This window comes from Phyllostomus hastatus, unplaced genomic scaffold (genome assembly GCF_019186645.2).
Source record: "Phyllostomus hastatus isolate PE091 unplaced genomic scaffold, TTU_PhHast_1.1 phas_contig_1, whole genome shotgun sequence".
In the NCBI taxonomy this organism is placed as follows: Eukaryota; Metazoa; Chordata; class Mammalia; order Chiroptera; family Phyllostomidae; genus Phyllostomus; species Phyllostomus hastatus.
The window spans coordinates 30,454,284-30,466,659 of NW_025333498.1; the positions used below are offsets into that span (position 1 = coordinate 30,454,284).

The following is a 12,376-nucleotide window of genomic DNA, read 5'->3' on the forward strand; positions in this document are numbered from 1 at the left end:
CTCTTTCACCACCACTGCTAACGTGAATGCGCAGATGGAAAGAAGTGTGGACAAGTGGAAGGCATCCTACCTTCCAGTTTCCAGCAGAGAGGTTCTGGAGAGATCCAGCAGAGCCTTCCAAGGTGGCTGGGTTAGAACTTTCTGCTAGAAGAGTCAGATATGGTTTTACCACTGACGGATGCCACAGCATCTCAACCCCTTTGGGGGACTTTGACAGCCCTGGGATAGGACCAACTCCATCCCACTGAAAGGCAAAGAGCACTCATTAAATGGGAGCAAATGAACACAATCTCCAACATCTGAAGACACCCCTCTATGATGGATTCAGCTGTTGCTATGAAAAGCTATATCATGAGAATTGTTTTTTTCTTGCAAATATGTGATTTCTTACTCCCAGAAGAATGAAACTTAAGTTTCATGTCAAATAAAATACTAACTTGATCCTCTTGTGGTGTTTTCTTTTTCTTTTTCTTCTTCTTCCCCCAGCAGCTTGGCTCTGAATCTTTGCTTGGAGACTCTTTTCCTAGTAAGTCATCCAATTCGTTCAGCCCCAGCAGCCGGGCCTGAGGGACCTCCAGTTCCAGCCGATAGGACAGGTTCCTCAGGGTGCACACGCAGTTCTCCACGGTCTGAAATCCAACACAGCATATAATTAAAACCACTGTAGCACATTCATGCAAAATGCTTCTGTACTGAATGCCAGTAAGATTAAATAAATGTAGAATATGAAAGAATTTCCTTTTTTATGGGAACATGAAACAATCTAAAGAAAATGATGACCCTAGAACTTTTATGGAATACCCGAATGAGAGAGTGCAGAGTCACTCTTGGTATTTCTGAGGATCTCATTTTATGCTAACTAAAATGTGCAAGGCCCTGGAAGAAAAAATGCCCAGTGCTTCTGCCTCAGGGCAGCTGCAATGGCAGAAATGCAGTCAGCTGCTAGAACCTCACTCCTCACCAGAAGGCCTTGCCATGAAAACAGGTGCAACCAACACCGCACCCCCTGACCCTGGGGACTGTCCATCCCCTCAACTCCCATCTTTGTCTCCTTCTTCCAACTCCCAACTCTCCCTTCCCTCTGGAAAGTACCATGATCTCTTTTCTCTGCTGACATTTTGACTTCTGTACATGGTCTTTTGCTCCTAAAAGTCTATTTCACACCTCTAATTGGGAAGCAAAATGTCATTTCACTAAGAGCATCTAAAGTCAAGTTCAGTTTTTGCTCAGCAAGCTCCTCTCTTTCAGCTTGCTTACCCTTCTCAATTGCATTTGTAGTTCTTTTGGTCCAATAAGGCTCAAATAAAAACATGGCTGTCATCCCGAATTCCTCCCTGCCTTTTCTTAGAGCCTACCACTCATCATTCTTCTTTTCTCTCTCAGACCCCTATTTATGACCCAAGGACTTCTTATGGCCTCTTCTGGTCCAGCCCATGGTGAACACCAAGTACCCTGCCCACCTTGAACTCCTGATATGTTTAGTCCCTCCTTCCTCGGGCCCTCCTCCTGGGATAATCCTGGATGGTTGTCACAGCTGAAAACTGATGAATAGATTGCCCGTCTGTCCAAGGCAGGGATGGAGAAAAGAGGAGGGGAGAAGGAGCTCATGCTGGTAACAGATCAGCATGACAACAGAAGGAGGGAAAGGACTGAAACTGGGGATGAAAAAGAGGCATTTAAAGCTGGTGCTGGGGTCAGGGCTGTGGACTGCTCTGAGGAATTTTGGTGTCTCAATTAGGAATTTTTATCCAGTAGAGATGCAAATACTGATTCTGGCAGGAGGAATACAGAACTGGAGAGAATAGTAGCAGGGTCAACCACCCAGACAAGGGGTCCAGGAGAACCACAGAGAATGTCAGGACCCTGCCGCCCTGCTAGGTCACAGTCACTCAGTTTTCATGGTTCTAAGACTATTTTCTTAAGTTGTCACATCCCTGTGAACTTGTAATTTTTAGAGAGACTCTCCCTTTAATCTGGGGTGTAGCCTAATGAGGAGGAGAAGCTCAAGAATTCCAGAAAGAATCAATGGCATGCAAATAGTGGTGATAGGCAGTTGGTGTCATTTGTCATTGTGCCTCCCTCACACAGCTGGGCAGGCACTGACCTTGCTGTCATAATCGGATGTGTTCACACATGTGTGGATCACGTACAGCAGCGAGTCCACCAGCCCTTCACAGGATCGCATTTGTTTCCGGGCTTCCTCCCCTGCGGAGCTGAGGTTCCTAAATGGGCAGAGACATGTGGTAGCTGCTAAGATCAACAATTCACTTGTTAGCCATGGAGCCTTACCTTAATGATCTGAAAAACAGACAAGACGGCAGCCATGCAGGTCTGCTTGGAGCAAGCATTCAGGGGGCTTACATTATAACATCCGGAGAGCTCACAAGAGCTAACTCCCCATTATGCACACAAAGAGAACAGCAAAAGCATTTCAGCTTTGTATCTCTTCCATGACATGCCACTTTCTAACCTCTTAAAATAATGATTTTGGGGCCTTTTCTCCTTAGTTTCCTCATATGTCAAGAGCAGAATAATAGTAACTACCTCATAGAGTTGTTGAAAGTGATGAGTAGCTGCATCATTTACAGCAACTAGAAAAGTGCATGCCACATAAAAGTCACCTGCTCGCCACACTTGTTCATTTTAGACATGCTTTATCCACCCTATTAGGGAACCTTAATGTTTTCCATGTAGTGGGTGTGGTCATAAATGCTTCTCAGATAAATACAGGAAACATAATTTCTTGTATAAACATTTAAGTTAAATATGGAAATTTGCTTATGCTGCAATTTTTAACATTTTTTCAATTATTTAAAAAAACCCTGAAAATTGTTTTTGGCCTCACCCACATTGAAATTTTTCATATTAGTATGTCTTCATGAATTGATACCAAATTATAAGGATCTATTTTATGCCCCATTAACAAGATTCTAGGCTAACTGAGATTTTTCAAATATTAAGATTTTTTGTCTCATCTTTATTTTTCTGGGGCCAGAGAATGTCACCTGCAGTCCCTCCTCTACTCTTTTCTTGTGTCACCTCTTAACACACTCCATAGCTGCCCTCTTCCATCACTCCATGAGCTCCTCAGCCCCCTCGCTCCTCTGGGTTTTCCTCCCACCTTGCTGCTTTTCCCTCTCAGCCTCTTCTGCTTCTGGGTCTCTCTGGAGTGTCCAGGGCTCTTTGGTCCATTCTTTACCTTTGCATTCTCCTAGGTGGCCCTTCCTTCTGTTCCTTGGCTTTAATACAACCTATCAACCCTTAACTTCGAAATGCACGTATTTAGCCTGACCTCTCTTCAGAACTTCAGACTCATTTCTCCAACTGTTTCTGTGACATAACCACATGGATACCTAATTAGACATCTCCAAAGGGATCTGGCCAACACTCAAAACTGCTCACCCCTCCCCATTTTGTCCCCCTGACTCCATCCATAGCACTTCTGTGCTCCTAGTTGCTCCAGCCAAAGATCTAGATGTTATCCTTCTTTCCCCACTTCCCCTCGACCCTGATATTCAGCCCACTAGCAAACCCTCCCTGCTTCACCTGCCTACTTGTGTCTCTAGTGCCTGGTCTAGGCCACTGCCTTCCTGTCTGGATTGCTCACTGCAGCAGCCTTGTCTTCTGTCTCTATTGTCGCCATACTCAGTTTTCCACATTGCAGCCAGAACCCAGTGCCATCACTCCATGATTAAAAACCTGATGGCTTCCCATGGCACTTGGAATAAAATGCAAACTCCTTTGACTTAAAAAATCCTACATAATATGATTCTGCTCCGACCCTTGACCATTCAACTCCAGCTGCAAGCTCATGCCTGCCCCAGAGCCTTTATGCTACCCATTACTGCTGCAGAGAACTCATGTCTCCCTGACACCCACCCTCAAATGAGTAGCTCCTATGGTATTTCAGGTCTATGGTTTAAATTTCAGCTCCTTATGGGAGACGACCTGATCATCAAAATAATCACTGAATAACTCTTATATCACCCTATTTTGATAGGTACCTATTGTTATTTTCTTATTTGTCTGTCTGTCTGTCTTCCCCAGCAGAACATGAGCAGGGACCTAAGCTGTACGGTTCATCATTGATTTCACAAGGAAGGGATTCACCAAATGTTTGTAGCCATGAATCACGGGTGAGCCTGAACATGTCCTGCCTCTGGGCTTTCCTGGAAGCCTGGCAGGCTGGCTGAAGAGTAATCACAGCCTCGCTGGATCCAGGTATGGGGAGAAAATGAGATGCTGCTTCCACAGATGATCAGTAGGTGAGCTGCCCTTTGATACAAGCACCCGAGCTGGGAACTGGCCTGTTTTCCAGAATCCTGACTCCCTCGCCCCGTCTTCAGGGCCAACAGTCACCTGTCACAATAGTGGAAGACTTCAGAGCAGCAGTCCAGGCTCCTCCCTCCCCCTCTTCCAAGCTCTCTGTTATAGAGATGTTTAGATGTCAAATAGTGCTCGCTGTGTGTCAGATACAACACTAAGCACTTTATATAAGCTGATTCTTCATGACTCTGAGGTGGTACTAATATCCCTATTCTAAAGATGAGGAAACAGGCTCAGAATGGGATGGGAAGCCAGGCTGTCTGAGGCCAGAGCCCACTTTCATCATCACTATGCTTCTCTGTTCCAAGACTTCCGCTTCCAGTTCCAGGGCATCTAAGCCTGGGAAATGGGATAGAAATTAAGCTGATGAGTGTTAATGGCAAACAATGAAAAATACTGTGTAAAACTTAGGGGAGGTTTTATAGATTATACATGCTAAAGATAATGACCGAAAATACTATTTGGGCTCACTTTCATTTATTTATAAAACCCAAACCCAATGATTGTTTGAACCACACACCTCTTTGTACTCTTTTAAAAGCAAAAATATTTTAACCTTCACATTTTGAACTTAAACAAAAACGAGGCTACAAGCACATCAGCAATCAGAATGTGATAACCAGAAAAATGCTCTTCAAGTGGAAAACACAGGAATTTTGGCACAGTTTCAGAATGAACGGTCTTCTGACTAAATCAAAGAAGAGTCATTTATATGATAATGTCTTTCAGGACACCAATCTCAGCTCATAATGTTTTCTTCACGGATAACGAAGTCCAATGGCCTCAATTTTGAAGCAAACTTGGAAATTCAGGTGGGTGTTAATAAAATGAACTAAAACTGCCCAGGATCAGCTTACCTATGTCATATTATTGAAGCACAGAATTAATTAGAAAGAAGAGATAAAGAATTTACCTCAGACAACCTGTTGTATTACGCAGAACGAGTGAAGTCTGAAATTTAATTTTATGATCATCATCAAAGGAAGCGTTATTCCATCCAGAATGTGGAACGATCACAGTGTTTGTTAGGGTTGAGAGAGCATCTCGAATGATTGTCATCTTTACAGCATCACATGAGGATAAATTCCAAAGAACTCCTAAAAATGAGATTTTAAACAGCAAATTATCAATTAAAGATCCTGCAGCTTCAGTAATAAAATAAACATATTAGCCCTAACTGATGTGAACTCAGTCTGTTCCAAACCTAATCTACTGCAACCGGGCTGGGCTGGACCTCTGGTAAATGTTGAGTGAACATATGTGAGCTTCTGGCAGTATTACAAAGTTGTAATAGTCCTTCGCTTAAGTTTTAGAGCCTACGTATCTGTCAAGCAAGGCAGCTATGGCTTTTGCAAAACAAATTAGTTACTCTGTGAGGGTAATAGGTCATAATGTAATGCATCTATGATTGCTGTCAAGCCATCATTCATTGAACTATCCCTGACATTCAATGTTCTATGAGACTAACGATTTTTAGAATTTGGAAAATTTCTCTTTCTCAAGAGCCTGACAAGTCTCTCCTCTTCTTCCTTTTGTTACTGGGAAGGCTCAAGCTTAATGCTGGCAGTAACTTTGCTGGCACAGAGGGTGGTTACACTTGCTTTATTCAAATAAGGCTTAGATATTTCTACTTCCCCTTTGAGAGTTTTATTACTATGTATTTTAGAGGCAGTGCACATTACTGCCACTCCTCCTTCTGGATACAGGTGAAACTCACAATAAATTAAAAGCCACTCTCACATTAGATTATCTTGATTTCTGTGTCAACTATGAGGTGGGTTATTGTTACAGTACACATTTCTAATAATTACTGGTTTGGAAATTACAGCAAAATCAATATTATACCTACTCTAATGTCATTTTCACATCAATTCATTTCCTAAGTAAGAGGGAAAGAGATGTTAGGGAGATGTTGCAGTTTCTCTGCGTCTGACGTGTCTCAGAGCCCTGTTTGCCTCACACCTCCTTGGCAAGCTGCTCAGAAGTCTGTATAGCACTCTTAGAACTGTCAACACACAGGAACACTTTTGGAGAATAGGTCGACAAACCTTCCCTCATCCATGGGAGCAGGTCAAGCTTGTGAACCTGAGAATAGTGCTGGGTCAGAGACAAGGAGGTGCACGTTGACCCAGGAGCTGGCATGGAAGCTGCTCAGCCTTCTTGGGGCCTGGAGAAAGTACAAGGCCCTTCATGAAGGACGGTGGTTAAGAGAGCTGATAGGAGCTTTTTACTCTTTTTGGAGGTAGGAGAGGTAAGAGCAAAGGACTAGAACAGAAGGTGGTGAAATAATGCTCTGATGATAACCTGAGAGGACCATCCCTTGCCCGAAAGCCTGCCTTGCTCTGTCTACATGTTGTGGAGGGATTGGTGGACACTGGGGGCTGATGCTTGGGCTCCAATCTGGGAAGGCGTCTGAGTGCTGTGTTCTCCACACTGTGCCTGCTCCTTTCCTTTTTCACTTGGCTTTGACGTCTGCACCTTGGTGACTGGCTTTTCCTTGTTCCCTAAGGACTTGCACCTTTCTCTGCTTGTACCCTTCTGCTGGGGCAGGGTGTCCAATACAACCCCAGCTTTTCAGGACCTCGGCCTCAGCAGCAGCCCATCCAGTCAGGCCTGGACAGGGAGGGAGATTCAGGCAGTTCTAAAGACCTTGGTTTGTCTCTGAAAGCTTGTTCTTTCTGCCATGATAGATCATTGCATATATATATATAACATATAAATATATATATATATATATATTTATATATATATAAATATAAATATAATATTTATTTATATAAAATATATATAAATATATATTTTATATATATAAAATATATATATTTAATTTTATTTATTTTCAGAGAGGGAAGGGAGGGAGAAAGAGAGAGAGAGAGAAACATCAATGTGTGGTTGCTGGGGGTCATGGCTTGCAACCCAGGTATGTACCCCATTGGGAATGAAACCTGCGACACTTTGGTTCGCAGCCTGCGCTCAATCCACTGAGCTACGCCAGCCAGGGCGTTCATTGCTTATATTATTAACTGTGGCTCCATACTTATCTATCCTCAAACTGGGCTTCAGTGTGTGTTTGTTTGAAAAAGGGCTTCATGCCCAAAGGCATTTGAAAAGCACTGTCTTAGTGGAAAAGTATTCGAGGACTAGTGACCACAGAAGGAACCTAGGAGCTAAGTATGAGTCTCTGGAGGTCTGTCCTGACCCAAATAACAAAAGGTGGTAGACGACACAGAAAAAAAAAAATGGGCCCTGGCCAGAATGGCTCACTTTGTTGCAATGTTGTCTGGTAAACCAAAAGGTGTGGGTTTAATTTCTGGTCAGGGCACATGCAAGAGGCAACTGATCAATGTTTGTTTCCCACATTGATGTTTCTCTTTCTCTCTCCTACCCTTCCCTTCTCTTTAAAGTCAGGGAGCATGTCCTCTGGTGAGAGCACAAAAACAAACAAAAAAACCCCAAAAACCCAAAAACAAAAAAGAAAGAATGGAATGAAGCATTGAATGGTATCATGAATAAGGCTTTAATACTTCCTGCTAACAAGGCCAACTACACTCATCCCAGGGCACCAACAGGACCTGCTGGAGCATGAGCCACCCACAGGGGTGGCAGTGGCTCAGAGCCCATTGGTGTGGACGGGTCATTTCATAATCATCTCTGCTGACAATTTTATAACATGTGATTCTTAATGCCACAGGAGCAAATTATCTTTCTGTCAAAGCTTTTAAAATTCCTCACTCTGCAAAATTCGTCACGTACAGGAAAAACTAGGGTTTCTAACACACAGAATAAATTCATCCCAGCAAAATTAATAGTAAGACAAGGTTTATGGAAAGCAATGCCCATCATAATATAGGCTACATGTGTAAAATTAGATAGCTCTCTAGAGAAAATTAAACAGTGTGGGTCACAAACCTTAGGTGAAAACGTGACTAAGAAGAGAGAAGAGGGCATTTCTTTAGAACATTGGATCTTGGAGTTGAGGCAGAGAAGTTCTTTGATGGTTGGCAGCAAAGCTTGTTTTTCATGGTTCCTAACTCTACTCCTGGCTACTGCTGAGACCTACTTTTGGTAAGAGGATATTTCCCAGATCTGCAAATTTCCTTGATTTTCTGTGTAGGTACTGGAATTTTATACTGCTTTTTATTTTTCTTACTAGGCATTTAAAATGACCAGTGGAATTATAGGGCGGGACAAAGTAGCTTTATAGTTGTGAGTACATGAGACAGAGTTTATTCTTGTATTATTATTTATTTATTGTAATAACTATAACATGCATGTCTTTTTGCATACAAACAACTGTAAATCTACTTTTGCCCACTCCTATACAGATCACCTTACAATTTACTATTGCCTTTAAGTCTACATGGGAATGAACAGGTCAACGCACATAAATCAATACAAAGAAGAGTAACATGAACATGTACTGTGGTGTTACCCTGTCCCAGGAATTGTGTGCTTTACACATAATACCTTAAAGAGCCAAGCTGCACAAAATCAATTAATTTCCCATTTAATTATTTTGTATGCTTGAAATTTTACATGTTGATATTTTAAATGATGATGAACATTTGTATTTCTAGATTTAATTTTAATTTCCATTTTATTAGCAAATATGTTGAGGAACAAAATTCTATCATCATCTTTTTATATATCTTGTTACACATATGTAAGAAACATAATAGGAACTCAAAAATATTTGTTGATCAATCCAACTTAAAGCTCCTATTTGTTTCTGGATTGCCTTTTTATTTCCTTGATGATCAGACTTTAGTGCTTCAGTGTTACCTCCCTTTCATGCCTTTTCTTAAGGCTCAGTATTAAGGAGTGTCTTTATGGCCTATAACTATGGGGAAAGGGTTAGAACAATATTCTGGATCTGTAAAGAAATTTGCCAGCATAGTTATGCCTGCCTTTCACTTGAAGACCAAACAGATGGTGGTTGAAACTACTGTTCTAGCTATGGGGATAGAAGAATCCCATTGCTGCTCTATGTCCTGAAAACAACATGCCAGAATTCTCATTCCTCCAATGCAAACAGAAAGGAGCAGTGTTGTCTAATTGTAAAATGTTAAATTATTAAAAATATGTAAATCCTCTAGGTTCCACCAAAAAATACTTGACATAATAAGTGAATTTGGCAAAATAGTGGAACACAAAGTCAATATTCAGAAATTGAAGGCATTTTTGTACACTAACAATGAACTATCAGAAACAGAAATTGGGGAGAAAAATCCTACTTACTACAGCAACAAGAAAAATAAGGTACCTAGGAATAAACTTAACCAAGGAGGCAAAATACTTGTACTCAGGAAACTATGGAACACTGAAGAAAGAAATTAAGGCAGGTACAAACAAATGAAAGCATATACCATGTTTATGGACCAGAAGAATTAACATCATTAAAATGTCCATACTACCCGCAAAGCAATCTACAGATTCAATGCAATCCCTTTTAAAATACCAATGACATATTTCACAGACTTAGAACAAGTATTTCAAAAATTTATATGGAACCAAATGACCCTAAGTAGCTGCAGCAATCTTGAGAAAGAAGAACAAGTAGGAGGGATCACAATACCTGATATCTAACTATATTACAAGGCTGCTATAATCAAAACAGTCTGGTACTGGCATAAGAATAGACACATAACTCAATGGAGGAGAATAGAGAGCCCAGAAATAAACCCATGTTTCTATGGTCAATTAATATTTGAAAAAGGGGACAGAAGCATAATGGTGCTGGGAGATCTGGCATCGTACGTGCAAAAAAATGAAACTAGACCACCAACTTAAACCATATACCAGAATAAACTCAAAATGGATAAAAGACTTAAACATAAGCCACCACACCATAAAAGTCCTAGAGGAAATCATAGGCAGTAAAATTTCAGATATCCCACACAGCAATATTTTTGCTGATACATCCTCTAGGGCAAGGGAAACAAAGGAAAAAATAAACAAATGGGACTATTTCAAACTAAAAAGCTTCTGCACGGCTAAAGAAAACATCATGAAAATAAAAAGTGGACCAACTGTATGGGAAAACATATTTGCCAATGATACCTCAGACAAGGGTTTGGTCTCCAAAATATATAAAGAACTCATAAGACTCAATGCCAGGAAGACAAACAATCCAATTAAAAACTGGGCAAAAGACCTGAACAGCCACTTCTCCAAGGAGGATATACAGAGGGCCCAGAGACACATGAAAACATGCTCAACATCACTAGCCACCAGAGAGATGCAAATTAAAACCACAGTGAGATACCACTTCACACCAGTCAGAATGGCCATCATTAACAAATCAACAAACAAATGTTAGAGAGGATGTGGAGAAAAGGGAGCCCTAGTGCACTGTTGGTGCAGCCACTGTGGAAAACAGTATGGAATTTCCTCAGAAAACTAAAAATGGAACTGCCTTTTGACTCAGCTATTCCACTGCTGGGATTATACCCTAAGAATCCTGAAACACCAATTCAAAAGAACCTATGCACCCCAATGTTCATAGCAGCACAATTACAATAGTCAAGTGCTGGAAACAGCCTAAGTGCCCATCAGTAAATGAGTGCATTAAAAAACTGTGGTACATTTACACAATGGAATACTATGCAGCAAAAAGAAAGAAGGAACTCCTCCCCTTCATGACAGCATGGATGGAACTGGAGAGCATTATGCCAAATGAAATAAGCCAGGTGGTGAAAAACAAATACTGTATGATTTCACCTGTAAGTGGAACCTAATGAACAAAACAAACAGCAAGCAAACTAGAACCACAGGCATGGAAACAAGAAACAGACTGACAGGGACCAGAGTGGAGTGGAGAGGGGGATAAGGGAGGAAAGAAGGGGAAGGGACTAGTTAAAGAACAAGTATAAATGACCCATAGGCATGGACAACAGGGTGGGGCAGGGAGAGCAATGAGGGGGCAGGAAATTGGGACAACTGTAGTACAACCACAATTTAAAAAAGAAAAGAAAGAAGAAAAAAAAACACCCATCTTAGATAAGCTGACTATGCTCCCTTTTGGTCAACTGAGTTGACTTATTGACTATAAAACCAATCTTACAGTATGAAAATACAGGCTTTCATTTCTGCAACTTCAAAAAATTTCGAAATTATTCTTGACCAGAAAAAAAAAGGGGAGATTCTATTTTTACTAGGTCTGTGGCATTCAAGGGACACACACAAAGGTAGCTTTATTATCTGCACTGTAAGTTATAACATCCCACCAATCCTGCACTTTACTGTGTAACACAAGGAGCGACAACATTTGGTATGGATTTAATTGGCCATTTCCAACATCAAAACAAGTCTCCAGATAGTGGGTTTTCTTCCTCACTTTCCATTTCAAAAATAAGGTTATGGAAAGCCAAAACAACCTGTTTTGATCAACCAATATTGAATGAAGAAGGTTCAATTAAACTTAAAAGCTTGAGCTATGGAATGATTAATTTGGCTTTTCAACTTGAAGTAAAAAGCACCATTCTTAAGACCAGCTAATAATACCTGTGTGCACTCCACCTCACTAAAGTAGTAATAAAACAATGTTCTCTCCACTTAGTCTGTCTAGGGCTTCATTTAATGGGTCAGGAAGAAGGTTGCTAGAGCAGTACGTAATGAATAGAAAATACACCAACTCCCAGATGTAGCGGGACTGATGAGAAAATACAGAGCTGCAGGATTAGCCTTTTCCATTAACATGATAAAACTCTAGCTCCAACATCCTAACACAAAATTTGCTTAAAAAATAGTTTGCAGCACACTCCACTATCTCCTGGTTCCCAAAGAGAAAGTTATAAATAAACTATATTTGGTTTTAGAATGCTTGAGGTTTTTATTTAATTTAAAGCAATTGGATGTTTGTTGTGAGGACTAAGAATATACACATATGAACTAATTTAGAAAATATTAGAAAGCTTTATGTATATTATTTGAGCAAATGCTACTTATTCTCTACCACAGGAAAAAGTATACACTAATCACAAAAGTAACCAATAATCACAATGAAATACTGCCATGAGATGAAAGTTCATTTTCCCCACAAAGAATGAAT

General features: G+C 40.8%; 1 protein-coding gene across 14 annotated transcripts in view; it reads right to left on the bottom strand.

Annotated features, from left to right (window-relative positions):
- PKP4 (plakophilin 4) overlaps positions 1 to 12,376 on the bottom strand; it is a 254,638-nt gene that overhangs the window by 18,017 nt on the left and 224,245 nt on the right. For all 14 annotated transcript variants that reach the window (XM_045840318.1, XM_045840234.1, XM_045839468.1 and 11 more), the window contains 4 exons: positions 5,240 to 5,423; positions 2,105 to 2,222; positions 438 to 629; positions 71 to 244 (listed from right to left, as the gene is read on the bottom strand). In XM_045840318.1, the coding sequence (XP_045696274.1) occupies positions 71 to 244; positions 438 to 629; positions 2,105 to 2,222; positions 5,240 to 5,423 (668 nt within the window). The remainder of the gene's footprint in view (positions 1 to 70; positions 245 to 437; positions 630 to 2,104; positions 2,223 to 5,239; positions 5,424 to 12,376) is intronic.